We start from the raw sequence: 27804 nt of genomic DNA, 5'->3' as shown, positions 1-27804 counted from the left end.
TCCGAGCTGCGTCTGCGACCTATACCACAGCTCACAGCAACACCAGATCCTTAACCCACGGAGGAGGCCAGGGATCGAACCCGCCACCTCATGGTTCCTAGTCGGATTCGTTTCCGATGCGCCAAGATGGGAACTCCCTGTGCCTTCTTATATGCTCGTCACCAGCGGCTTCTTTCCCTCCTTTTCGGCCACAGCGCTTGGAAGTTCCCGGGCCAGGGATAGGATCTGAGCTGTAGCTATGACCTGTGCCACAGTGTGACAATGCTGGATCCTTAACCCACTGTGCTGGGCTGGAGCTCAAACCCGTGCCCTCACAGAGACAAAACCGGGTCCTTAACCTGTTGTGCCGCAGTGGGAACTCCCCCCTTGTGGCTGTTGAGCCCTCAAAATGTGACTAGTTTTGATTCGGGAACTGGATTTTTAGTGGTATTACGTTTGACGTAGTTCAGACTGAAACTGCCCCACGTAGCTTGTGGCCACCACGTCGGACAGGCCAGATATGGTCCAACGCTCTTGCTTTACAAATGAGGACACTGAGGTCCAGGGCCGTTGGCCACTGTGTCCCTATGGTTGATGCCCTGCTGAGCTGGAACCTGGGCCTTTTCGCCAGGGCCGGCCTGCTCCCCTTCCCTCCTGAAGAGGCTCACTCGAAGTCACTGTGTTTGTGGGCCGCCTCCTGTTACCGTAACTGGCCTGGAGATCCTGCGCTGAAGAGATAGGAATTCTCACCACAGTGTACGCGTTCCGGGAGGGACAGATCGCTGGGTCTGAGTGCCCGCTCGGCCCTTTACCGGCACCTTGACCTTGGGCAGGTTACAGGAATTCCTTTACGGGTTACAGTTTCTCATCTGTCAGCCGGGTAACAATAGCATCACCTCAAAGAGTCGCGGGGCTTTCTTATTAACCCATGTAGTGCCTGCCATGTAGGGAATGTTAGCTGGGTTTTTTTTGTTTTTTTGTTTTGTTTTGTTTTGTTTGGCTATGCCTGCAGCATATGGAAGTTCCCAGGCCTGGGATCGGACTTGCATCAGCAGTGACCTGAGCCACTGCAGTGACAAGGCCAGGTCCTTAACCCACTGTGCCGCAAGGAAACTCTCTAACATTAGCTGTTTTCATCATCCTCTGATCCCAGCTCCAGGGATCCTTGTCCCAGTGGGAGCAGGTGTCATGAGGCCCAGAGAGAGACAGGCAGCTCTAAGAGTCAGGGCGGTCTGCATGGAGGAGGTGGGGTCTGAGCCGGGAAGATTTCGAAGGCTGCCTGGGCTTTTGCCAGGTGGCAGAAATGTGGGGAAGGGTATCCCCAGCAGAGGGAACAGCTCGTACGGAGGCCCCGAGGCCTGAGATGGCAAGTCTTAGGATATCTGGGGCTTATGTGTCATACAAGGGGCTTGGGCTTGGGCTGACATGGAGGATGGGGCTTCTTGATGGCTCTTGGAAAGTTCCAGCACTGTGTGGAAAATGGCCCAGAAGAAGGGCGGGAACAAGGCAGGGAGGCCAGGTAGGAGGCTGCAGGGTCCAGCCAGAGGAGGACAAGGCAGTGGGATCAGTGGAGAGGACAGGCCAGGTTTTGCTTGAATTAAACTAAGGCTTAAGGAGGCCACTGGTCTGTACATCAGGAAGCAGAAGCTTGAGCCCCTCGTGGTTCGTCCTTTCCGGGATGGTGGGCCGCTTGCTGAGGAGGCCTGGTGGAAAGCCACGGGGTGGGCCGTCAGGCAGGTGAGGGCACCTTACCTGGCCCAGTCTCTTCCCTGCCTGGGGAGGGGCTCACTCCCGGGCCTGGGGCCCCGGATCACACACTCTGGGCCTCGTGCAGACATGCAGTCTGGCACCCTGCCCATTTTTAGATTCTCGGAAGGGCGGGGTGGTTCTGACCTGCCTTGGAGAGTTCCTCGGGCCAGAATCTGATCCTGGGCAGAGCCCAGGGGGCAGGCAAGCCTAGAGCGCTAGAGGGAGGGTCGGGGGTGGGGGTGGGGGAGACTCTAAAGGCCCTCCCCAGCCTCAGGATCAGACTTCTGGAAGCTCTATGCTTTTCCATTTGCTCCTCCCCCACGACCCCACCCTGCACTGGGTGGGGGGGGGCTTCTGGTTTGATTTGCCTTTGACCCTGTGGAAGGAAGGCAGACCAGCAAAGCTGGTAGTTAAGCCCTGGAGTCACACAGAGCCTGGGCAACCTGGGCTCACCCTTCTCCAAACCTCAGTTTCCCCATCTGTTAAATGGGTAGAACCCCTGCCTTGAATGTGGGCAGAGGACCCATCTTAGTGCTCAGCTGTGGTACAGCTCAGTTGGTCTAGATCAAAACAAAACAAGAGGCTCAAACCCCTGGAGGCCCGTGTCCCTGGAGCTCAGTGGAGTGTGGCCCGGCTGACCCTGCGGGGGGCGCCTGAGGGTGTGAAGCAGGGAGGGGAGAGGCTGCCGCCTGGAGGCCTTGGCTGATGCCCAGGCCTTGACTGGGCGGGCAGATCGGAGGTGGGGCGTTTTGGTCCCCCTAGAAGCAGCCCTTGGTGTAAGGATTTGAGGTAGCTTGTTCCTGCGCGAGGGGAAGGAAGCCTGGCAGCGGAGGAGCAGAGAGAGAGGGCCGCCAGTGACACTGGGGAGCCTCTGGAGCAGGGTGGTACCCTGGGGCAACGGGCTGCTGGATGGAGGCATTAACACACGCACGTACGCACTCCTGGTGGGATGCACACTTGGCCAAACAGAGCCACTGGGCAGAGCAGTGTGGCTGCAGCCCTGAGGGCAGGTGGGCTCTGAAGTGGTCAGGCGGCCCAGGGCCACTGCCTCGGGGTTTCCTGAGGGCCCTGCTGGACAGGCCAGGCTCCTCCTTGGGTGCCCCAGCCACCTCTGGATCTGGGAACAGGCCCTTGGCTCCTCCAGACCTCCTCCCTGCCACCAGGCCCTCCTGAGGCCCGCGTGGCATGCAGATGGCAATTAACATTCCAGAGAAGTCTTTGCTCGGGGTGGAATCGTTGTGCAGTCACATGGGCGTCTTCTCACCCTTCTGCCTCCTCACCCGAGCCCTGAGCTGGGATGGGAGGCGGGGTGGGGGCGGGCAGGAGGGGTGAGGGGCTGTGTCTCCTGGCTACAGAGCCTGGCCCGGTACCGCCCCTCCCACTCCCCCAGGCCTGCCCACCTCACCCCAGGAGGGTCCTTGCTTCCAGCCTCCCCTCTTTCCCTTGCACCCCAGCTGCCTCTCAGCCTCATTTCTGGCCAGGCTGCTATGGTTCAGATGTTGCAGCCCAGCCCCCGCTCTTCTGTACCCAGCAAAGCCTCCTGGCCTTGGCACTTGCTGTTCCTTCTGCCTAGACCGGTACCTCTCAACTTTTAGACTCAGCCCCTTCTTTCAGACTTCAAAATTATCGAGGCCCGCAAAGAGCTCTTAATTATGAAGGCTCTCTATCTATTGATTGTTAGTTACTGTTTTAGACATTAAAATGGGAGTTCCCGTCTTGGCTCAGCAGTAACGAATCTGACTAGTATCCATGAGGATGTGGGTTCAATCCCGGGCCTTGCTCAGTGGGTTAGGGATCCAATGTTGCTGTGAGCTGTGGTGTAGGCTACAGACGTGGCTCAGATCTGGCATTGCTATGGTTGTAGAGTAGGCTGGCAGCTGTAATTCCAATTCAACCCCTAGCCTGGGAGCTTCCGTATGCTTGGGTACGGCCCTAAAAAGACAAAAAAGAAAAAAAAAGAAATTAAAATGAAGAGTCACAATTCTTAACATTAGTTATTTTATGTTTTATATTAATATCACATACTATTTTGATATAGAAAATTTAAAAAAAATTTTTTTTTTTTGGCATGCAAAAATTCCCAGGCCACGGATCGAACCTGAGCCACAGCAGTGACAGTGCTGGGTCCTTAATCCACTAGGCCATCAGGGAACTCCAAACATTGAAGATATTGTTTAAGACTTTAATATAAAAATAACAAACCTCGGAGTTCCCGTCATAGCACAGCAGAAGCTAATCTGACTAGGAACCATGAGGTTGCGGGTTCGATCCCTGGCCTCGCTTAGTGGGTTGGGGATCCGGTGTTGCCCTGAGTTGTGGTATAGGTCGCAGATGCGGCTCAGATCTCATGTTGCTATGGCTCTGGCATAGGCTGGCAGCTACAGCTCTAATTAGACCCCTAGCCTGGGAACCTCCATATGGCACGGGTGTGGCCCTAAACAAAAACAAAAACCAAACATGGGAGTTCCCTGGTAGTCTATTGGTTAGGACTCAGCACTTTCACCACTGCAACCTGGGTTCAGACCTTGGTCTGGGAACTGAGCTCACACATCAAACCTTTGCACACCTTGTCCAAAAAAACAAAAATACCAAAAACCTATTACCTGTTAAAGTTAGTTTGGTTTTTTTTTTTTTTTTTTTGGTCTTTTTGGGGCCGCACATGCAGCGTATGGAAATTCCCAGGCTAGAGGTCAGATCCAAGCTGTAGCTGCTGGCCTACACCACAGCCACAGCAACACCACACCCAAGCCATGTCTGCAACCTACACTGCTGCTCGTGGCAATGCCAGATCCTTTAACCCACTAGCGAGGCCAGGGATCAAACCTGCATCCTCACGGGTTCTAGTCAGGTTCTTAACCCACCGAGCCACACCAGGAACTCCTAGTTTTTTTTTTTTTTTTAAGAAAAAAATCACTGCTGTCCAAACAAAAATATAGGAGGAGACTGGCCTTATTCTACATTTTGTAGATCCCATTTCTGTGTGGCTTGAAAGAAGACAGCTGGGTTCTACATTCAGTCTGTTGCATTGTGTTGTTTGGATTAAAATTTGTGAAGATCTGGCCTCACACAGTGAGGTAGTTGGAAAAGGGAAGAACACTTTAAAAGCCTTTTCAGATAATCGTGCACATTCTTCTTTCAGATAATTGGTACACCCTCACGAATACACTGAGTTAGACACATCTTCCAATGTCAACATTCTTTGTCTTTTTTTTTTTTTTTTTTTTTTTTTTTTTTTTAGGGCCGAACCCATGGCATATGGAGGTTCCGAGGCTAGGGGTTCAATCGGAGCTGTAGCCGCTGGCCTGCACCACAGCCACAGCAGCGCCAGATCCAAGCCACATCTGCAACCTACACCACAGCTCACGGCAATGCCGGATCCTTAACCCACTGAGCGAGGCCAGGAATCGAACCTGCGTCCTCATGAATACTAGTTGGGTTCATTAAGCCCTGAGCCACGATGGGAACTCCAAGATGTCAACTCGTTTCATTAAATATTTTTTTAAAAAGGGCACATTTGCTTTCTTTTTTTGTTGTTGTTGTTGTTGCTATTTCTTGGGCCGCTCCCGCGGCATATGGAGATTCCCAGGCTAGGGGCCGAATTGGAGCCGTAGCTGCCAAGCCTACACCAGAGCCACAGCAACGCGGGATCCGAGCCGCGTCTGCAACCTACACCACAGCTCACGGCAACGCCGGATCGTTAACCCACTGAGCAAGGGCAGGGACCGAACCTGCAACCTCATAGTTCCTAGTCAGATTCGTTAACCACTGCGCCACGACGGGAACTCCCACATTTGCTTTCTGATCTCATCAGAAATGTCTTCAGGTTTTAGGAAGCTATGAAGCTCATGGCAGTGGATACATGTTTTCCAAAATGCTGTTTTTGCCTTTGTGGACAGGTCAATTTTTTATTCTTGGCAGTGAATACTGTTCTTTGTGGGTTTTTTTTTTCTTTTTTTTTTTTTTTAAGCAGCAGGCTCACTTTGTTCATTTTTAAGATGTCTGCCAACTCTCCAACCTTGATTAGCCATAGTTTATTAGTTATTCTTTGACTTAAAAACAGCATTCCATTAAGGGGCAGGGGTGGGGGAACAGGGAGTTCCCTGGTGGCTCGACAGGTTAAGGATCTGGCATTGTCACTGCTGTGGCTCGGCTTACTGCTGTGGTATGGGTTCGATCCCTGGCCTGGGGAAGTTCCTCATGCCAAGGGTGCGGCCAAAAAGTAAATAATAAATAAATAAAATAGGAGTTCCCATTTTAGCTCATCAGGTTAAGAACCTGACATAGTCTCTGTGAGGATGTGGGTTCCATCCCTGGCCTCGCTCAGTAGGTTAAGGATCCGACGTTGCCATGAGCTGCATCATAGGTTCACAGATGCAGCTCGGATCTGGCACTGCTGTGGCTGTGGCGTGGCGACAGCTGCAGCTCTGATCCAGCCCCAACCTGGGAACTTCCATATGCCGCGGGTGCGGCTGTAAAAAGAAAACATACAATAACAAATGGAAAGGGGGGCCCGCTCAGCCGAGACGTCAGACCTCATGCTTTTCAGAGACTTGGCGATGCAGCCAAAGGGCATTTCACCCACCTCCCGCGTGATCACACAGTGTAATAGAAAGACGTGCTTAGGTTCAGAGTTAATAAAATGAATAGTTTCCACTCCCAGGACGTGCTTAGGTGAAACCGGACGTTTCCGACCTGAGCGTGGGTGCACTTCGGTTTCACACCTTGTTTGCAAGGCCCGTCTTAACACTGTGAGAAGGGAAAGCGACACTTTGGCACGAGGTGAAAACGCTCAGGACTTGGCGTGTCCCCGGCCGGGTCTTGGGCCGGAGGAGCCGGGAGTTCACTTGTGAACCCCTGGCCCCCGGCTTCCTCCTCCCTCCCCCTCCCCGAGGGCCACCTCCTTAGACCAGCTCAGCTCCCCCTCGTAGGCTTTCTAAGGCCTCTGCTCTCTTCTGTCGTGGCACCTACCCCGCGTGGTTACAGGCTCATCTGAGGATTTTCTGGACCAAGTAGCGGCCCGGTCTGGTTGGCTCTCCATTGGGTCTCCAGGGCCCGGAACATAGTAGGCCCTTTGGGAGTGTTTGTTGAATGAGTCAGCTGCTTTGTGTCGGCCCCGGGCTTCCCGAGATACTCCCAGCCCAGGGAGGGAGCCAGGGTGTGCCGTCCAGTGGGGATGTTACCAGCTGGGAAGGCGCAGGAGACAAGGACGCTAGGAGTGCAGACAGCAGGGACCCAGGGAGGAGGGAGGGGCTGTGGAGTGAAGGGGGAGGGGTCTGTGAGGTGACAAGGGTCTGGCTATGGAGGAGACGTGGCCAGGCCCCCACCCGAGCCTGGCTCCCTGCACCTCTTGGAGCGGCACCTGGCTGGTTCTGAGGCATCTTTTGTTCCTTGGTTTTTTTCTGTCAGGCCACAGTTACCTGGAGAGGCTCCTGAATGTTGAGGTGCCCCAGAAAGTCAGGTGAGTTCGGTTCCAGGACTTGGGAAGCTGTCCAGGGGAGCCCCCCAGATGGAGGCCTTCCTTCCCCATCGGGGCTGCCCCCAGGCTGCCCACTGCTGCAGCCCTGCCCCTACCCCAACCTCACTAGGCAGTGAGGACACAGATGTCAGGCCTTCCCAAATGGCTGGTCAGCATCACTCATCAGCCCTGGCCCAGCCTTGACCCCTCCAAACCTTACCCAGGGGCCTGGGCTCCATAGGTTGGTAAATCCATAGGCCTGTGGATAAGCCAGTACAGCCACAAGGAGCCACCTCAAATTGGGGTGGGTGGCATAGGGGTTGGGATCGCCCCCTGCTCCAGCTTTACACCCCAGCCCCGCTTTGGGCTAGCACTGCTTTTCTTGGAGGCCATGTCCTGCCGTCACCCTATCCCCTCTCCCACCCCTGGTACCCTTGCTTTGGAGCAGAGAGTCAGTGCCTGGGATGGGGCGATGGGGGTGACTGGGTCGGCCCTCTGGCTTTGCTGGCCCCATGGTAAGTGGAGAACAGGCCTTAAAAGAGATGTGGCTCATCCAGGCCCAAGCGGTGGAGGCAGAGCTGGGGAATGGCAGATACCCGGAGTTGAGGCCCTGATGGCGTATACGTGAAGGCAAATTCAGAAGCTGCCTGTCCCGGGCTGCCGGCGGCTATGGGTTCGAGGCCCAGGCCAGGCATCTGTGTGGATCCCTCCTGGATCGCTGCGTGGGGGAGGAGCTCCCGTGGGGAGGCTTGGGCTGGGCGGGTCCCACAGTGTCCCCTGCTCTGCTTCCAGCCCCAAGGCAAAGGAGCCCAGCGAGGAAGCTGAGCCTGAGGTGGTGGCCCAGCCGGAGGTAAGGCGGGCAGGCCAGGGAGGGGCGGGCTCAAGGCCTGCCTGTCCCGGGTGCAGACCCCTGAAGCCTTGGTGCTTCCCTTAGGTCCCCAAGAACAATGACAGCACCTTGCGGCTCCACAGTGCCACCAAGATCGCCATCAGCACGCCCGGCTCGCAGCCTGCAGCAGGCACGCCCTCCGAAGGGCAGCAGGGTGAGTCTTTCTGGCCTGCTGGTGTGGACACCCAGGGCCGTGCGGGCCTTAGCAGCCCAGCCTGACTTTCTTTTGGGGGAGGGGGGAGCCCGATTTTCTGGGCTGTGAGGCCGAAGGGAAATGAGACCCAGGGTGCGGAGATCTTGGAGTTTGCAGGTTTCACCTTCCAACCAGTGGCCGAGGCCGGTGGGTGCAGGAAGCTGGGGAAACACCTGAATTGGGACACCCGCTGTCACGGCCTTGAGCCTCCCTCCGCAGGGAGCGGGAGGAACTCCATGCTGGGCGGTAAATACCAGGACTCGCGTTCTGGTGTTTTGTCTCTGCCGCTGGCTCACTGCTCACCAGTGTGGGTTCTGTCTCAACAGGGTGGGAGAGCCGAGGGCTCTAGGGCCCAGCCCACGTTCCCTGATGGGAAGAGCACCGTAGCTGTGAGATCCTGAGCACTGCTCCCCCGACAGGGTTAGGGACCACGGCCGGGCCAGCCCCACAGAGCCCAGGGGGCTGCCAGGACCCTTTGGAGTAAAGAGTGGGGAAGAGCCAGGGGGTGGGATGCGGAGCCATGGCACTGAAGCAAGACGTACTGACCTGCACCCCACCTGTCAGCCCTGCTCAGGAGCCCCACCCCTGTGCCAGCCCCAGCTGAACGGGGCTGGGAGGAGTGGGATTTTTTTTTTTTTTTTTCCTAGGGCCGCACCCACGGCATGTGGAGGTTCCCAGGCTAGGGGTCTAAGCGGAGCTGTAGCCTCCAGCCTATGCCAGAGCCACAGCAACTCGGGATCCGAGCCACATCTGAGACCTACACCACAGCTCACGGCAACGCCGGATTCTTAACCCACTGAGCAAGGCCAGGGATTGAACCCGCAACCTCATGGTTCCTAGTCGGATTCATTAACCACTGCGCCACAATGGGAACTCCAGGAGTGGGATTTTGCAGTCAGTCTAGGGGTCTCTGAGAGCTTGCAGCATCCACGGGATTCTACTCTGGAAGGGGCACCACCTCCTCTCGGTGTTAGAGGTGGGTGGGACGTGGTGGGGCCACCTTGATGGCACTGTCCTGCCATTCTCGTCACTGGCCAGCCATAGAGGCGAGGGGTCCGTGGGCTGGGGATGGCGTGCTGGCTCTGCACATCCATGGATTTGTAAGGCCAGTTGGTGCCAGAGCTGATGCTTCTGCTCCTGGCCACCCTGGGGTCGGCCAGGGAGAGAGCCTCACCCTTGCCATAGCTGCTGCTGGTGGGCGACCTCCCCGACCCCTCCACGGCCCCCCCTGCTGCCTCACTGAGACTGCTCTCTTCACAGAGGCCAGGACTGACCAAGCAGATGGCCCCAAGGAGCCACCCCAGAGTGTCAGGTTTGCATCCGGGAAGGGGTGTGCAGGCCACTAGCCTGAGGGGCCCAGATGGGCGTGAGCCTTGGGTCCTCTCTAGGGGAGGGTGGGCGTGGGCTCAGGGGCCTGTGTTTCATCTCAGCAGGGGTGGGGCCTGGCGCTCGGATTAAGGAGGGCAGTGGCTCGATGCTGTAGGACGAGCCTGGCCTGGGACCCAGCCACCAGATCCCAGGCCTGATCCTTCTGCGTCCTCCTGGCTCTGTGACCTTGAACGGGTCCCTTCCCTTGCTCTGACCGGGCAGCAGAGGGTCGGTCAGGGAGACCCCCCACCTCTGCAGTACCTTTCAGTCTGGAGGCCCGGGAGCTGGGCCCGGTTCTGGTCTCAGGGGTGGCCTTTCCTGGGGTCTGGCGGGGGCGCTGGTGAGGACACCAGGGCCGGCCCCGCGACGCCGCTGCCGCTGTGCCTTGGCAGGAGGAAGCGCAGCTACAAGCAGGCGGTGAGCGAGCTGGATGAGGAGCAGCAGCTGGAGGATGAGGAGCTGCAGCCGCCCAGGAGCAAGACCCCGTCCCCGCCCTGTCCCGCCAGCAAGGTGAGTGGGCCTCTGCCCTCCCTCGGCACCCCCGCCCCCGCCCCCAAGTTTCCTGACCCCAGTCCCCGCCCGTCTGCAGGTGGTGCGGCCCCTCCGGACCTTCCTGCACACCGTGCAGAGGAACCAGATGCTCATGACCCCGACCTCGACCCCGCACAGCAGCATCATGAAATCCTTCATTAAGCGCAACACCCCCCTGCGCGTGGACCCCAAGGTGAGGGCGGCGTGGCCGAAGGCTGCCATCTGTCCCCGGGCCGCTGGGACCAGTTGGGTCTGGGCCAGAGCAGGGGTGGCCAGGCATCGGTCAAGGACCAGCTCAAGCCTCTGTGGCCATGGGCTGCCTTAACATGGGGGGACAGTCCTGACCTGTTGGACCCTGGGTTGGGAAGTCGCAGCACTGGCCTTGGTGGCCACTGTCCATCTCACACACGGCCCCCTTTCCCTCCCGGTGGCTCTAGTAGTTAAGGTGAGGGACACACATGGACACTGACTTACTGGGGCTGGGTGACACTTGGGGGGGTGGGGGGAGCTTCTGATGAGAGGGTACAGGCCCCAAGCAGGCTCGTGGGCCAGGAGGGTGGCCTGCTTTCCAGAATGTTCCCCACGTGGCATTAACTCTCGGCTCATTCCTTGTCTCCTCTCCTCCACAGAGCAGCTTCGTTGTAAGTAAAGCCTTCCCTTACACTTGTGACCTGGCCCCTCCACTTACCTGCTGTCGCCCTGTTCTGTGAAACTGACAGCACCTGTAGAAGCACTAACATAGGCGGGAGTGTTACGGGGGGTGTGGGGGGGTGGTGGCATCTTGCACTGTTCCCCTCCAGCCACCTCCCTCCCACCTCCCCGCTGCTGGGCTCCTGCTCAGGGTCTGGGGCTTCGAAGAGAACAGACATCTGATCCCGAGCCACTGAGATGGACTAGGTCACAGACCTGCATTGCTGCCTTGAGGCAGCGGGGCGGGGGAGGGCAGTGGGGGACAAGGAGGTCTGGGTCTGCCAGGGGACACTGGAACTGTCAGCAGTGTCTCCTGGAAAGAAGGCCACAGAAGCTGTTCTCTCAGATACCCCAGAGCTGGGCTGGACACCAGTCGTGTGCGGGGAGCTGCGGGGAGCTGGGACCTGCTTGGCCCATGGTCCCAGCTCCCGGGGCTCCTGAGGAGCTGGAGGGCTGAGCCCCCTCAGCCCTTTGGTGTCCCGTGGCACTTTGAAGGACCTCCTACTAGGAGGGCTTCTGCCTCCAGCCGAGGGTCTTAGGGCCCCAGCAGCTGGTCAGGCAGGCCCTGAACTTGCCTTTCCTATGAGGAGGCTGGTCCCCTCTAGGTGGACAGGGCGATGGCATGCCATCCGGTATGCCAGCCAGCAGCCTGTCTGTGTGGTCGTTATGCACCTATTTTTGTGCCAGAGATGCCCACAGCAGCGAGCCAGCCTTGGGCTTCTTCCTCCTGTAAGGGACTACCTGTTCCTCGAAGACCGGAGCCTCTCAGGGCTCACGGGGGTGACAGAGAGGGGCCCTTTCCTGCTCCGGGGAGCCCAGGTCCCTGCAGGGGCCTCTGGTGGGTGAGACAGTCCTCAGGAGACCAGGGGAGCGAGGCAGGTCGTTGGGGCTTTAGACTGGTTGCCTGACCTTCGGGCCCAGGTTTCCTCGGTACCTAATGTGGTGCCAGGTCCGTTCGCGGAGATTGGATGAACCAGAGGCGAATGTGTGTCTGGCACCCAGCACAGGGCTTGGCATGCAGGGCTTGCTGGACGGCAGAGAGCCTGTGCCTTTGAGGCCCCTGGAGGCAGAAGAGGCTGCACAAGCTTTTGGGTTCCTCCTGCCCCCCGCTTTGGCCTTGACAGTGGCCTGTGGGGAGCGGCTCATCTTCCAGGGTTGGGGTAGCGAGGAAGCACAGATTCTGTGACATGAACGACTCTCATCTTCTGTAAAATTCACAGTGCAACAAGATAAATTTTCTGACCTGGGCTTAGAAATACTAGCACTCAGGCTTCAGGACGAAAACCTGTTTTGCAGAGTTCCTGTTGTGGCTCAGCCGGTTAAGAACCCAGCTAGGATCCACGAGGATGCGGGTTCGTTCCCTGGCCTCGCTCAGTGGGTTAAGGATCCGGTGTTGCCGGGAGCTGTGGTGTCGGTCTCAGACGTGGCTCAGATCCCGCATTGCTGTGGCTGTGGTGTAGGCCGGCGGGTTCAGCTCCGATTCACCCTCTAGCCTGGGAACCTCCATATGCCACGGGAGCAGCCCTAGAAAAGGCACAAAAGACCCCCCCCCAAAAAAAGCTTGTATTAAAAAAATATATAGTAAAATGTATGTTAAGAATTTATACAGTAGGAGTTCCAGTCGTGGCTCAGTGGTTAACGAATCTGACTGGGAACCACGAGTTTGCGGGGTCGATCCCTGGCCTTGCTCAGTGGGTGAAGGATCTGGCGTTGCCGTGGGTGGTGGTGTAGGTTGCAGACGCAGCTCGGATCCCAAGTTGCTGTGGCCGTGGTGTAGGCCGGCAACTACAGCTCCAACTCGACCCCTAGCCTGGGAACCTCCATAGGCTGTGGGAGCGGCCCAAGAAAAATAGCAAAAATACAAAAAAAAAAAAAAATTATACAGTAAAATCTCTCCTTCGTGACAGTAATAGCTTTATGGAACCGCTTCCACAGTTGGGATCCAGAACCGTTCCATCACCCCCCTAAACTCTGCTCTACCCCTAGCTAACCCCTGTTCTCTGTCACTGTAGTTTTGTCTTCGAGAGTGTCGTGTGACTAGAATCCTACAACAGGTGACTTCTCGAGACTGGCTTCTCTCATGAGGCCTTTGAACTCAACCTCCGTCGTTCCATTTGAAGTCAGTTCCTTGTAGATATCTTAGAGCTTCTCCATCTATTAGATAGTCAGGGTGGCTTTTTGTTTGTTTTTTTCTTTTTAAAATCTAACGATGTCTTTTATTTGATATATTTAGTGATATGTTTGGATATAATTCTACTGTTTTATTATTGTCAGCTATTCCCTTTGGGTTTGTTGGTTTGTTTGTTTCCCTTTATTATCTTTTGGGGGGGGGAGGTCCCTTGATTTTTTTTTTTTTTTTTTGTCTTTTGAGGGACGCACCCACGGCATATGGTGGTTCCCAGGCTAGGAGTCTAATCGGAGCTGTAGCCACCAGCCTACACCACAGCCACAGCATCGCCAAATCTGAGCCGTGTCTGTGACCCACACCACAGCTCACAGCAACACTGGATCCTTAACCCAGTGAGTGAGGCCAGGGATGGAACCTGCAACCTCATGGTTCCTAGTCGGAAATTTCCATTTGGTTCTTGTTTAGCTCTTCTACTTGCTGAGATTTCCTATTTTTCCAAGCTGTTTTAAGAAGGCCTCTGATTATTTGGGGGGTTTTGGCTGCACTCATGGCAATGTTTCCGGGCCAGGGATTGAACCCAGGCCATAGCAGCAACCCAAGCCGCTGCAGTGACAATGCTTAATCCTCTAAGCCACATGGGAGCTCCTTATGATTACTTACTGACTCATTTTTTTGTCATAGCTACATTAAAGTCTTTGTCAAATCATTCCCACATAGCATCTTGGCATTGGTGTCAGCTCGTTGCTAGTTTGCTGATGCTTCAAAGTCTGGTATCCTTTCCATCTGCCTGCGGCTGTCTACCTTGCAGAGGCCTCAAATAGCTGCTCTGTGCATTCGCGTAGATTTTATAGCCACATCTAGTGGGAGAGACGGTGGCATGTCTTCTGCATCTCACCCGTAACCAGACCCCTTCTCACCATCCTTAGGATGGTATTACCTTGGGGCCGTATTTTCAGGTGGGAAATCTGCTTAAAGAGCCATGAGTGGCCAAGGAGAAACAGTAACTAGTGCAAGGAGGGAGGGGCCGATGGGTGGGAGTCTGATGAAAACCAGTTTGGGGTGAGGGCTGGGGGCTCTGGTCTGGGTCCCAGCCTCCACCCTCATCCCCTGACTATTAGGGGTAAAGCACCAGTCTTGTCCTTGGCCAGGGATAGCTGGGAGCCCACTGCTATGGCCATGCCCCTGGGTCCTTCTGGGCCTGCGGAGGCAGGAGGTCCCAGCATGAATCTGCTTTAAAAAGCATCTAGTACTTTTAAAAGTTGTCTTTGAGGAGTTCCTGTCATGGGTCAATGGCTAACGAACCCAACTAGTATCCATGAGGAAGCGGGTTTGATCTCTGGCCTCACTCAGTGGGTTAAGGATCCAGCATTGCCGTGAGCTGCAGTGTAGGTCACAGACATGGATCGGATCTGGCATTGCTGTGGCTGTGGTGCAGGCCGGCAGCTACAGATCTAATTCGACCCCTAGCCTGGGAACATCCGTATGCCACGGGTGCTGCCCTAAAAAGACAGAGGACAAAAAAAAAAAAAAAAAAAAGAAAAGTTGTCTTTGAAATGATTATGTAGTCATATCACAGGAAGTTTGGGAAATAAAGAGGAAAAAATAGCATACCTAACCTACCTCATCAGCCTACCTCTGTTAGCATTTGGCAATATTTTCTTTTTTTTAATTTTTTTTTTAACTATTAGGAAGTAGTTGATGCACACAAAAGAGTGTGTGTACACCCATAGCATAAAAGTTATAAAGCATAATAATAATAAATTAACATGTGTATCCACCTACCCCTTTAAATAGAACATTGACAGTAACTTTTTTTTTTCTTCTGCTTTTTAGGGCCACACTCGAAGCACATGGAGGTTCCCAGACTAGGGGTCCAATTGGAGCTACAGCTGCCAGCCTGTGCCACAGCCACGCCAGATCTGAGCCATGTCTGACCTGAACCACAGCTCATGGCATTGGCAGAGCCTTAACCCACTGAGCAAGGCCAGGGATCAAACCCGCAACCTCATGGTTCTCAGTTGGATTCATTTCCTCTGCGTTATGATGGGAACTCCAACAGTAACTTTCAAAGCTGCCTTTCTGTTCCTTCTCCATCTTGTTCTTCATTCCGTTTCTTTTTTTTTTTTTTTTTTTTTTTGTCTTTTGTCTTTTGTTGTTGTTGTTGTTGTTGCTATTTCTTGGGCCGCTCCCTCGGCATATGGAGGTTCCCAGGCTAGGGGTTGAATCGGAGCTGTAGCCCCCGGCCTACGCCAGAGCCACAGCAACGCGGGATCCGAGCCGCGTCTGCAACCTACACCACAGCTCACGGCAACGCCGGATCGTTAACCCACTGAGCAAGGGCAGGGACCGAACCCGCAACCTCCTGGTTCCTGGTCGGATTCGTTAACCACTGCGCCACGACGGGAACTCCTTCATTCCTTTTCTAAATACACTTTCCACATAGTTCTAATCAGAGGACACCTCCGATCTTGCCCACCACTTGGCAGGGCTCAGGTGATGGCACTCATGACTCAGGTCCTGGGAGGCCTTTGGGTTCCCCTGGAGGAGAGCCTGAAGCCCAGGCCTCCAACTCGGTGGGAAAGGGGTCGCCTGATTGGGGTGACTGCCTGTCAGAAGCAGTCTGGTGCTGCCTCTAGTGGCTTTGGGGGCCGTCCTGGCTCACACACACCCACATCCCGACCCCCAGGAGAAGGAGCGGCAGCGCCTGGAGAACCTGCGGCGGAAGGAGGAGGCCGAGCAGCTCCGCAGGCAGAAGGTGGAGGAGGACAAGCGGCGGCGGCTGGAGGAGGTGAAGCTGTAAGTGCCCGGCTCCCAGCCGCCCCCTCACCCCCCAGCCTCGCTGGAGCCCCCGTGACCTCCTGTGCCCGCAGGAAGCGTGAGGAGCGCCTCCGCAAGGTGCTGCAGGCCCGGGAGCGGGTGGAGCAGATGAAGGAGGAGAAGAAGAAGCAGATCGAGCAGAAGTTTGCTCAGATCGACGAGAAGACAGAAAAGGTGCTGGCTCGGGCTGTGGGCTCGGGCTGTGGGCGGTGCTTTGAGGGGGCGGAGCCCCGGCGGCCCCGCCCACCCCACTTTCCGCGGGAGATTCCGGCTTGACGCCCCCGCACCCCTCTCTTGTCGGTCCACTGGCCCTGGGGTCCGTTCTGAGCATCCGTGGGTGGGCTCCGCAGGCCAAGGAGGAGCGGCTGGCCGAGGAGAAGGCCAAGAAGAAGGCAGCGGCCAAGAAGATGGAGGAGGTAGAGGCGCGCAGGAAGCAGGAGGAGGAGGCGCGGCGGCTCAGGTGGCTGCAGCAGGTGCGCTCGATCGCAGGGCTCAGGCGTCGGGGAAGAGGCGTGGAAGGACCGCGCTGCCTCCGTGCCCTGGGGACCGCTGAGCACACCCCCCCACCCCGTTGGGTTGATCCGGGTGGATCTTGTGGCCTCAAGCTCAGAAGGCTACGGAGGTGGAGATGGTGACACGTGACCTGCCTCCTGTTGTCTGTAGAGGCAGAGGTCTGAGGGTCGAGGGTGGGGGCTTGCGTCAGATGCCTAATCTCAGTTCTGCCATTTATTAGCTGTGTGACCCCAGGTGGGTTCCTTGACCTCTCTGTGCTCTGGTTCCCTCAGGTAACAGTGATATCTAACTGATAGGGTTGGTGTGAGGATTAAATGTTCTGCCTATACAATTACAGACCTACCTCTTCCTGGGAACTGTCAGTTTTATGAGTGTAGGGAACACACATTTGTCGTTAGGGAGTTGTAATACCAATGGCTAAAATTTATCAAGTACTGACTTTGTGCCGGGCACTGTTCTCAGTGCGTCGTGTGTATAGTCACCGCCGCCTCGTGAGGTGTGAGCATTGCTGTTGTCCCCATTTTACCAGCGAGGGCAAAACCGAGGCCAGAGGGCGTCTGGACATGTCCAGTGTCACCCCGCTCGTGGGTCTGGCTCCAGCCTGTACCCTTAACTATCAAATGTGCTGCAGCAAAAGAAGTTGTCCCAAGGTGCCCGTCAGGCCGGTCACAGGGGTCCCTGTGGGTGGAGCCTTGGTGGGGTGTCCCTGGGCTCAGTCCCTGCCGTTCCGGACCCGCCTGGGAGGGACAGGGCCTCCGGCCTCCAGCCCAGGCTGGCCTCCGGGCCCTGACCTTGCTCTCTGCTCACAGGAGGAAGAGGAGCGGCGCCACCAGGAGCTGCTGCAGAAGAGGAAGGAGGAGGAGCAGGAGCGGCTGCGGAAGGCGGCCGAGGCCAAGAGGCTGGCGGAGCAGCGCGAGCAGGAGCGGCAGCTGGCGGAGCAGCGCGAGCAGGAGAGAAAGAGGGAGCAGGAGCGGCAGCTGGCGGAGCAGGAGCGGCGGCGGGAGCAGGAGCGGCTCCAGGCCGAGAGGTGAGGGGTCCTTGGCTGTGAGGCGGGCGGCCCACCCTCCAAGTGGCCGCAGGCATCCTGCTGTGTGTGGATGAGAGACAGATGTCATTGTCACCTGGAGAGGCTCCCACCTTCACTGGGGGGGTCTGGAAAAGAAGAACGGGCTTTTTTTCTTGGCTCCAAACCAGGCAGACCCCCTGGCGAGGTGTGTTGCCTACTGGAGAGTCGAGGGGTAAATGGCAGAGTCACTTGGGAGTTTGTCTTGGTTCTGCTTCCAGCCGGGTGATCCGACCCCTTTGGTGCGTTTTGTCCTCAGCTGACTGGGGGCGGGGGGGTCAGAGGACTGGCCGGCATTCCTCAGCATCCACTGTGGGCCTTGGGGGGGAGAGTCCACCACGCACTGCGGTTCACTGCAGGGCCTTTGGCCTCCTTGGCGCCTGCCCACATGTGCCTCTCTGGTACTGATGCTGGCTCTGGCTGCCAACCCCCCTCAACATTCCCGACTGCCCCCCATTGGGAATCATGGCAGATGAGCCCTCTCAGAGTCAGTGGTCTCTGCATTAGGCGAGAATTCCACATTTAGGGAGTTCCTGTCGTGGCTCAGTGGTTAATGAGGCCGACTAGGAACCATGAGGGTGCAGTTTTGACCCCTGGCCTCTCTCAGGGGTTAAGCATCTGGCGTTGCCGTGAGCTGTGGTGTAGGTTGCAGACAAGGCTTGGATCTGGAGTTGCTGTGGCTGTGACTTAGGCCGGCAGCTGTAGCTACGATTTGACCCTGAGCCTGAGAACTTCCACATGCCATGGGTGTGGCCCTAAAAAGCCAAAAAAAAGTTTCACATTTAGTTCCACAGGTGTCTATCCAGGGCTGACCCTGTACCTGGCTGTGCTGGGTCCTAGGGCTGCCAAGGAAGATAAGCCATAGTCGCTGCTGGCCAAGAGGTACACGGGGTCCTCTGCCTACGTGTAGACATAGAGAACTCTGCCCCTGCAGGTGTAGACATGTGGGTGGATCCAGGCCTTTTGCAGTGGAGAAGTGGAGGTAACAGCCGCAGGGCACGCTGCGTGGGGGCCACCCATCTCCCAGTGCTTATTGATCGGCACAGAGGTGTCCCTGGTCCTGAGAGCAGAGTCAGAGACAGGAGTCTGGGAGGGGGACCGAGAGTGGCGGCGGCTGAGGTTTGAGAATTGGCGGCCTGTCAAGCAGCACCAGGGGCTTGGAGGGGCGATGATGTGATGGTCGTAGTGATTGGCAGCTTGGGCGGATACCAAGCTTCGCGCTTTCCCCACGTTTCCTTGTTTAATCCTCTCAAAGGCCCCTATGCTGTGGGTACCAGCAGCTCCACTTCCCAGAGCAGGAAGCAGGTTCAGAGGGGTCCCGTGACTTGTTCAGGGTCCCGAGCTAGTAAGCGGAGGGGCTCCAAAGCCTATCAACAGCCCTTCCTGCTTCGTGTCAGGCTTGGGGCCAGGGATTGCCCTGCGGGTTGGAGATTGTTGGTAACTCAGATGACCTCTTTTCATTCACACGGCGACTCTGGAAGAAAGATGTGATCCCCATTATGCAGCAGATGAGACTGAGGCACAGAGACCTAAGTTGCATGGAAGGATGGGGCCAGGTTTGGCGGACCTCAAAACTGAGCGTTCCCCGCACTCTTGGGTGGGCACTCCTGGTCCCTTGGGCACAAGCGCTTCTGCTGGCTGGGGGCAGGCGTGCCCGTTCCGCCTTTCCATCTTCCGGGGCCTGTGCCGGGGGCCTGGCTTCCCCAACAGGGACGGAACAGGGCCAGGGCTCAGCTTCCCTCTGACAGGCTTTGCTCCGTCCTCAGGGAGCTGCAGGAGAAGGAGAGGGCCCTGCGGCTGCAGAAGGAGCGGCTGCAGAAGGAGCTGGAGGAGAAGAAGAAAAAGGTAAAGGAAGGGGCATGTGGCCCCCACGGGGTCCGCCTGAGCTCGGGGCAGGGAGGCCTGGTCCAGCGGCCCTGGTGCAGGAGCTGCCCTGCCCGCCTTTGCTGCCTGGGGTTGACATGGGGGAGGAGAGCGCACCCACAGGCTCTGTCACCATCCGCCGTCCCAGGAAGAGCAGCAGCGCCTGGCTGAGCAGCGGCTGCAGGAGGAGCAGGAGAAGAAAGCCAGGGAGGCCGCAGCGGCCAGCAAGAGCCTGAACGTGACCGTGGACGTGCAGGTGAGGCCCAGGCGTCAGGGCGGACAGGGCGCCCCCCAGTCTTCCCAGTAGCTGGAAGCACAGGCTGCGTATAGTAGGACCTTACTGAAGAGGAGGGATACGGTCACCCCAGTTGTGTTTTTTGTTTTTCGTGTTTCATTTTCTTTTTGTTTTTTGGTCTTTTTAGGGCTGCACCCACGGCATATGGAGGTTCCCAGGCTAGGGGTCTAATCGGAGCTGTAACCACTGGCCTACGCCATAGCCACAGCAACATGGGATCCGAGCCGTATCTGCGACCTACACCACAGCTCACGGCAACGCCAGATCCTTAACCCACTGAACGAGGCCAGGGATGGAACCCGCAACCTCATGGTTCCTAGTTGGATTCGTTTCCGCTGCGCCACGACGGGAACTCCATTCTTCCTGTTTTTTAAATTTTTTTTTTTTTTTACTATTTTTGATAGGTATATTCTTCCTTATTCTGAAAGTAGAATGTTGTTGTTCAAAAAAAAAAAAAAAAAAAAGATACTGAAGTTTATAAAAGAGTACAAAAGTAAAAGGTACCGTCAGAAGCAAACTCAATAAGTCTGGTGTATATCTTCTTTTTTCTTTAAACGAAGGTACATATGTTCCAAGACAACACTCCGTTCTCGCTGCAGGTGGCAGCAGATGTTCTAGCAGGAAATCCAGATGTTTAAACAGGAACAGAATCGTCATGGCCTCAGGCACAACCAACAGTTTCCTTTTTGCCAGATTTTTTTTCTTTCCTCTTTTTTTTTTTTTTTTTTTAAGGCCATGCCTGCAGCCTGTAGAAGTTCCCAAGCTTGGGATCGAATTGAAGCTATAACTGCCAGCCTCTACCACAGCCACAGCCATGTTAGATCCCAGCCACATCAGTGACCTACACCACAGCTCTCACAGCAATGCCAGATCCTTAACCCCCTGAGCGAGGCCAGGGATCGAATTGCATCCTCATGGTTCCTAGTCAGGTTCCTTTACTGCTGAGCCACAGAGGGAACTCCCCTTTGCCAGATTTCTTAATTCCAACTGATGCAAGGGAGCCTTTCCCAAGGCCTTCGCTTTTAGCTCCTCCAGTTTCTTCTGCTCCTGCTTGAATGCCTCATCCTCCTTGTCCATCTCCTCGGCCTATTTCTTGGGCTGCTTCAGGGGCTTCTTCTTGCCCCCTTCACAGCCCAACGTGGTGCCTACCGCCTGGTATATATCTGTCTATATTTTTACATCTATAAACATTTTATACACGCATAGACTCCCTCTCACACACATATATAGGATTTTGTGGGTTTTTGTTTTTTTTTTTCTTTTTGCCATTTCTTGGGCCACTCCCACAGCATATGGAGGTTCCCAGGCTAGGGGTCGAATCAGAGCTGTAGCCACCGGCCTACACCAGAGCCACAGCAACGCGGGATCCGAGCCGCGTCTGCAACCTACACCACAGCTCACGGCAACACCAGATCCTTAACCCACTGAGCAAGGCCAGGGATCAAACCCGCAACCTCATGGTTCCTAGTCGGATTCGTTGACCACTGAGCCACGATGGGAACTCCATGTATAAGGTTTTAAGTGGGCACAGACTTCTGCCATAGTCTGTTTGTGTTGCTGCAGTAAACTGCCCTAGACTGGGGGGCTTCAAGGACAGACATGTATTTCTTACAGTTCTGGAGGCCGGGTAGTCCAGGGTCAACGCTGGCCGACTCAGGGTCTGATGAGGGCTGTCCTCCCGGTGGATAGACAGCTGTCTTCTCTGCATCCTCGTGTGGCTGAAGAGGAGCGAGCTCGCTGGGGTCTCTTTCCTAAGGGCGCTAATCCCGCCGATAAGGGCAGAGCCCTCGTGACCTACGCACCTTCCCAAAGACGCCACCTCCAGATCACATCACACTGGGGGTTAGGATTTAACCCAGGAATTTGGGGGGGATACAAGCATTTAGTCTGTAACACATGCACTTGTTTTTTGGCAGCTCGATTTTCTTTTTTGCTCCTTCTTTCCCCCCCTTTCATTTAATATACTGCAGATGTGTGTCTATTTTATCACTTAAAAATCTCTTACTTTGGATGGCTGTGTTCTGATTAGTTGGACCAGAATTTCTTTAACCAGGCCCTGTGGACAAGCATTTAGTCTGTTTCCAGTTTAGTGCTGTCACAAAATATAGTATCAGGAAGGGTTTTCATTGCTACAGTAGTTTAAGATATTGAAAATTTAGAAGTTAGCCGAACCCAATGGTTACATTACAAACGGTGGCGTTCCCAGTGGAATGTCCTGCAGTGGTTCAAAGATCACACACTGACACACTCACCTGGAAGAATGTTCACGACATACCTTCACTTGAAAAAGGAAGGTACAGAGTCAGTTGTGTATGTGGTGTAATATTTTTATTTTTATCTTTTGGCTACCCCATAGCATATAGGAATTCTCAGGCCAGGCATCAGATCTGAGCAGCTGCGGTGTAATTTTTTTTTTTTTTTTTTTTAAAAAGTGACCCCCTGGAGTTTCCAATGTGGCTTGGTGGAAAGAAACCCGACTAGTATCCATGAGGATGAGGGTTCAATCCCTGGCCTCGCTCAGTGGGTTAAGGATCCGGCGTTGCCATGAGCTGTGGTGTAGGTCGCAGACGCAGCTTGGATCTAGCATTGCTGTGGCTGTGGTGCAGGCCGGCAGTTGCAGCTCTGAGTCGACCCCTAGCCTAGGAACTTCCATATGCCGTGTGTACGGCCCTAAAGGGACAGAAAAAAGAGGTGACGCCTGAACTTGTTTATTTTTCCCATGAAATGAGGGAAGGTGGCCAGAGCCCTCAGCGGCGGTGGGAGATGCCCACAGCAGAGGGGGCAGCTGACAGCTGCGTTCCTCTTTTCCAGTCTCCAGCTTGTACCTCGTATCAAATGACTCCCCAGGGGCACAGGGGGCCCCCCAAGATCAACCCGGATAACTATGGGATGGATCTGAACAGCGACGACTCCACCGATGATGAGGCCCATCCCCGGAAGCCCATCCCCAACTGGGCCAGAGGTGAGCAGGGCCGGAGCCCCCCAGGAGAGCCGGGTGCTCACTTGTGACTTCAAGGGCCCTGGGGGGGCCGTGGCTTGGCAGCTGCAGGTGTCAAGAGCAAGTTGTGCCTGTGAACTGGCAGCTTGAGTTGTTGGCCGACAAGTCTGCCTCTGGGGACAAGGCTGCACCTGGGGAAGAAGGGTGGGTGCCCCGTGGCCAGTGCGCTCCGCCGGGGACCAGATCCACAACGTTGGGTACCTCCATTCTCAAGAGATGCGTTAGATGGCGGCTACCCAGGGGCAGGTGTGGTGCTGAGTGTGCCAGCTTGGGTGCCCCCCATCCCTGAGTCCTGGCCGGCAGGCCGCATGGACCCAAATGTGCACCCTGGGGTGGGAATAGAGCTACAGTGGTACTGGAGTGTCAGCAGCGCACAAAGAGCCAGGGCAAGGGGCTCAGCCAGCCGCGGGAGGGATGGGGATGGGGGGGTACTTGAGCGGGTGGCACCCCGAATTTACAGGCCCAGCATCCAGATAGTAGTGTGGGTAAGGGCAAAGGTGCCACCTCAGGCCTGGGCGCCAGGCCTGCTGGGAGTGCCCCAACGCGGGTGCACACAGGATGGGGGGAAGGGGGGGTGCTTTACAGAGTTGGCCAAGCTGGGGGAGGGGCGGGCTGCAGCCTCTCTCCCCAGCAGAAGGGCCTAGAATCCCGCAGGGGATCTGCGCTCTGCAGTAGACAGGGGTGAGTTCCAGTTCACCTGAACCCCCACAGTAACCAGAATCTGTGTCTCCTTAACATCCAGAGGTGGCAGCGGGGCAGGGGTCAGCATGGCCTAGGAGCCAGACTAGTTACCACTGGCCTTCACCAGCCACCTTCAGCTTGCTCGGTTTTCCCTTCTGTGGAATGGGGGTGCTAGGAGCACCCCACTGAGAAGAGCTGTTGAGGATGGAGTGAGTTAGTGTCTAGAAGGCCTGGTGCAGGGCCAGCGCTGGGCCCACGTGCCGCCTCCTGACCCCCCAGGGTCCTCCTTGGCATTGCTGGCCGGGCTGTGGGTCACCCTCGGTCCCAGCCTGCCCCGGGCACGCTGGGCCTGTGGAGCTGAGGACATAAGCAGCCCCTCAAAGCGGTTGAGGACAGCGTTGTGTGCTCCAGTCCTGGAGCCGGACTTGTCTTCAAAGCCGGGCTCTGCCAGTCACTAGCTGTGTGCCTTTGGGCAGATGTCTCGCTGTAAGTGGGCAAGATTAAGGGGCCTGCCTCTGTGGTGATTGCGGGGACAGAGCAGCCATGCAACGGGGGGTTAATCAAGAGCCTGGCTCTCTCAAGCCGCCGGAGCACGGCTGGCTGTAGGAGCGCAGTGAGAGCGACGGCAGCTTTGGGGGTGGGGCTCTGTGTGTGTAGGGGGGTGTGGGCAGCAGGGTTGGGGAGGCTCAGGGGGAGCCCCAAGGCAGTGACCCAGCCCTTCCTGTCCCCCCGCAGGCACCCACCTCAGCCAGGCCATCATCCACCAGTACTACCACCCCCCGAACCTTCTGGAGCTCTTCGGAACCATCCTCCCGCTGGACCTGGAGGACATCTTTAAGAAGAGCAAGCCCCGCTACCATAAGCGCACCAGCTCCGCCGTGTGGAACTCGCCGCCCCTCCAAGGCGCCAGGCTCCCCGGCAGCCTGGCCTACAGCCTGAAGAAGTACTGAGGCCAGGGGCCCTCTCGGCGGGCTCGGCCTGTGTCTGTGTCTGTCTGTCCGTGTCTCTGTTGGTGTGGTGCCCTCCTGCCTGGGGTCCTGTCGCTGAGGGTTTGGGCCCGTGTATATAGGCGTCTTGTGTGCTGCGAGTGGAAAGCGACCCGGGCCTGTCGGGAGGCTGAGCTTGGTGGGTGTTTGGGCAGAACCAGGCCCAGCCCCGTCTGGTCTGCTGACAGCACTGTGTACATAGACTGATGATTCAGCTGCGTTTTAGCCTCTAGTGTTTGAGAGCTAGATTAATAAAGTCTGTTCCTTCAAGCCGCCTGTGGGTATCATGAGACTGGGCTTCTCGGCAGGGAGCCCTGGACCCTGGGCCTGTCTCAGGCCGCTGGCTGGGCTGCTCCTTCTCCTGGGGTGTGTGTCCAGGTCACCCGCATCCCACCCCCAGAGATGCCCACGTAGTGGGTGATTCTGATGCCAACCCGGGCAATGCTGAGAAACACTTCAATTACTTTGGTGTTGGAACAAGGAATGACACGTCCTGTTTTTCTGGGGAGCTCCCTGCTGGTAAGGGCCTGTTCAAGGGTGAGACCTGGGGTGGAAGTCAGGAAAATGGGGCCCTGCCACTTGAGAACTTTCTTCCACCCATCCACGCCTCAGGCGCCACCCTTGCTGCACAGATGATAAGAGACTTTATTTGTTTTTATTTTTTTTATGGCCACACCTATGGCAGATGGAAGTTCCTGAGCCAGGGACTGAACCACAGCTCCAAATACCCTGCAGCCACAACGCTGGATCCTTTCATCCACTATGCCAGGCAGGGGATCAAACCTGCCCTCCACAGTGACTCAAGATGCTGCCGTCAGATTCTTTTTTTTTTTTTTTTTTAATCTTTTTACGGTCCCACCGTGGCATATGGAGGTTCCCAGGCTAGGGGTTGAATCGGAGCTGAAGCTGCCGGCCTACACCACAGCCACAACCATGCAGGATCCAAACCATGTCTGCAACCTACACCATGGCTCACAGCAACACCAGATCCTTAACCCACTGAGCAAGGCCAGGGATCGAACCCGCAACCTCACGGTTTCTAGTCGGGTTCATTAACTACTGAGCCACAACGGGAACTCCTGCAGTGAGATTCTTAACTCAAGGCACCGCGGCGGGAACTCTGGTGAAAGGACTTTAGAATGTGGGTGTGCTGGTGAGGCAGGAGATCTGGGCTGGAAAGGGGATGGCTCTTGAAACTACCTCGGGGCCAGTACGGGCAAACAGTTCAGATATTTTCCCGCAAAGCCAGGCAGCTGCTACCTAAACACATAGTGTCTGTGGCAGCAGGCCCTGCCTGATAGCTGCCAATGGTGTTCTGAATGGCCTCTGGGCCAGATCAAGCCACAGTCTGTTTTTATAAAGTTTTAGGGTTTGTTTTTTATTTTTGTTTTTGTGGGGATTTTTTTTTTTTTTTTTTGGTCTTTTAAGGCCACACTGGCAGCATAGCCTAGCCTGTAGTTCCCAGGCTAGGGATTACATCTGAGCTGTAACCACTGGCCTACACCACAGCAACACCAGATCTGAGCCGTGTCTTCAACCTATGCCACAGCTCACGGTAACATGGGATCCTTAACCCACTGAGCGAGGCCAGGGATGGAACCTGCGTCCTCGGGGATCCTAGTCAGATTCATTTCCGCTGAGCCAGGACAGGAACTCCTGTTTTTATAAAATTTTATTGGAACTCACCCTGCAGGAACAAGTGCTTGTCCCCAGCCACTCTGCAGGGGCAAAGGAGTTGCAACAGAGGCCTAATTTTTCACAAAGCTGAGACTATTTGCTATGAACCTTTACAGAAAATGATTGCTGGCCCTGTTAGGACAAAATCAAGACCTAACACAAGGCTGAATACATTTTAAAATGAAATAGTGAATACCCACAACAGGTTGATCTAGAAAATTCCACCTGTGCAAAGAAAAACATTTTACAGTTCATGCAAATACAGTCTATTTAAATTTGTTCCCATATGTTCTCTGGCTAGAACATGTTGTGTTGTCAACTGGTGAGTTTGTCTGCCTAAAGCCATAATGGCACAATATTACTTCTCATAAACATATTTATGTCGGGTGAGACTGTTCAACCAAAAAGGTAGTTGCAGTTGCTTTCCGTCTTTAGTAGCCCTTGATGTTATCTGTGCTTCTCATTTTAACCATTTGAATAGACATGTAGTGAATTCTTATCCTGGTTTGTTGTTTCGTTTGGCTGCACCCACGGCATGGGGAAGTTCCCGGGCTGGGAATTGAACCCACACTTCAGCAGTAACCAGAGCCACAGCAGTGACAATGCTGGATCCTTCACTGCTCGGCCACCAGGGAACTCCTCTCACCGTGGCTTTAATTTGTGTTTCCCTAATGGCTCAGGCTGGAACATCTCGCGGGCTTACTTGCCGCCTGTGTGTCTTTGGTGCAGCATTTGTTCATTGTGAAGTTTGGGTTGTTTGTTTTCCTGCTGTTGAGAATCTCTATGTATTATGGATACAGATCTGTTGTCAGATGTGTACTTTGAACATTTTCTTCTAGTCTACAACGTGCCTTTTCATTCATGTAACAGTTTCGTTTTGTTTTTTTATCATAGAGCAAAAGATTTAATTTTGATGAAGTCCAGTTTGTTTGTTTTCCTTTTTTCTTTTTACGGCCACAGCTGTGGTGAATGGAAGTCCCCAGGCTAGTGGCAGGGAGGGGGGAATCAGAGCTGCAGCTACAGGCCACAGCCACAGCCACACGGGATCCAAGCCTCGTCTTCAACCTACACTAGAGCTCGCAGCAATGCCGGATCCCCAACCCACTGAGTGAGGCCAAGGATTGAACCCGAATCCTCATGGATACTAGTCAGATTCGTTGCCACTGTGCCACAGCGGGAAGTCTGCAGTTGGTTTTTCTGTGTTGACCTTGTGTCTTGTGATACAACTAAAGCAGTGCTTAGAGGGAAATTTATAGCACTAAATTCCCCTATGTTAGAAAAAGTCTCAAATCAGTGAGCCTAGTTTCTCCTTTAGGAACCTAGAAAAAGAAGAACAAACAGAAATAGAAGCAGAAGAAGGGAGTAGCAAAGGTAGAGCAGATATCAATGACATTGGAAAAAGAAAAATAATAGAGAAATCTTAGTTAAACCAAAAGCTGGTTCTTTAAGAAGAATTTTTGTAAACTTCGTCTAGATGAATAAGAAAAATAAACAAAATAACCAATGTCAGGAACGAGAGGAGACACCACTACAGATTCTACAGATGCTAAAACTACAAGGAGAGGTTATGAACAACTTACTATAATGTGACAGTTTGGATGAAATGAACAGGAATTAATTGGAAGATACAAATTCATTCACTCAAGATAAAATATAAAACCTAAATAGCCCCGTGTATGAAAGAATTTTCATTTGTAGTGATAAACGTTCAAGGAAGAAATAACACCGATTTTCCACAACCTCTTCTGGGAACTGCTCCATCTATGAGGCCACCATTGCTCTGATCCCCAAACCAGACAAAGTCACTGCAAGAAAGGAAAACCAGACAATTACTCTCCATGAACATCACAAAAATTCTTTTTAGCAGATGAAATCCAACAAATGATGTTTTGTTTTGTTTTTTGTCTTTTTAGGGCCGCACCTGAGGCA

At 54.9% G+C, this 27804-nt stretch overlaps 1 protein-coding gene across 10 annotated transcripts in view; it reads left to right on the top strand.

Moving 5' to 3' along the window:
* The window catches only part of INCENP (inner centromere protein), a 34189-nt gene extending 7396 nt beyond the window's left edge, over positions 1-26793 (top strand). Inside the window, exons 5-18 of one of the 10 annotated variants that reach the window (XR_014836919.1) lie at positions 7135-7186; positions 7976-8033; positions 8118-8226; positions 9526-9577; positions 10026-10143; positions 10223-10368; positions 15669-15778; positions 15853-15973; positions 16150-16272; positions 17122-17339; positions 19142-19220; positions 19387-19494; positions 22345-22495; positions 23948-26793. Coding sequence is in view for 1 of the 10 variants with exons in the window: in XM_085010917.1 (XP_084867043.1) it covers positions 7135-7186; positions 7976-8033; positions 8118-8226; positions 9526-9577; positions 10026-10143; positions 10223-10357; positions 15669-15778; positions 15853-15973; positions 16150-16272; positions 17122-17339; positions 19142-19220; positions 19387-19494; positions 22345-22495; positions 23948-24162 (1649 nt within the window). In the remaining 9 variants the exon portion in view is untranslated. Of the gene's footprint in view, positions 1-7134; positions 7187-7975; positions 8034-8117; positions 8227-9525; positions 9578-10025; positions 10144-10222; positions 12364-12585; positions 13257-13353; positions 13689-14348; positions 14872-15193; positions 15779-15852; positions 15974-16149; positions 16273-17121; positions 17340-19141; positions 19221-19386; positions 19495-22344; positions 22496-23947 lie in introns of those variants that run through there. The other 9 variants (XR_014836912.1, XR_014836911.1, XM_085010917.1 and 6 more) reach the window with 9 other exon arrangements.
* The last annotated feature ends 1011 nt before the right edge of the window (positions 26794-27804 follow it).

This window comes from Sus scrofa, chromosome 2 (genome assembly GCF_054392235.1).
Source record: "Sus scrofa isolate SSC_HxYL_T2T_F1_AM1 chromosome 2, Sscrofa_HxYL_maternal_Yorkshire_Landrace_v2.0, whole genome shotgun sequence".
Lineage (NCBI taxonomy): Eukaryota > Metazoa > Chordata > Mammalia > Artiodactyla > Suidae > Sus > Sus scrofa.
The sequence above is the reverse complement of the archived record's forward strand: the minus strand, read 5'-3'. Positions and strand labels throughout refer to the sequence as shown.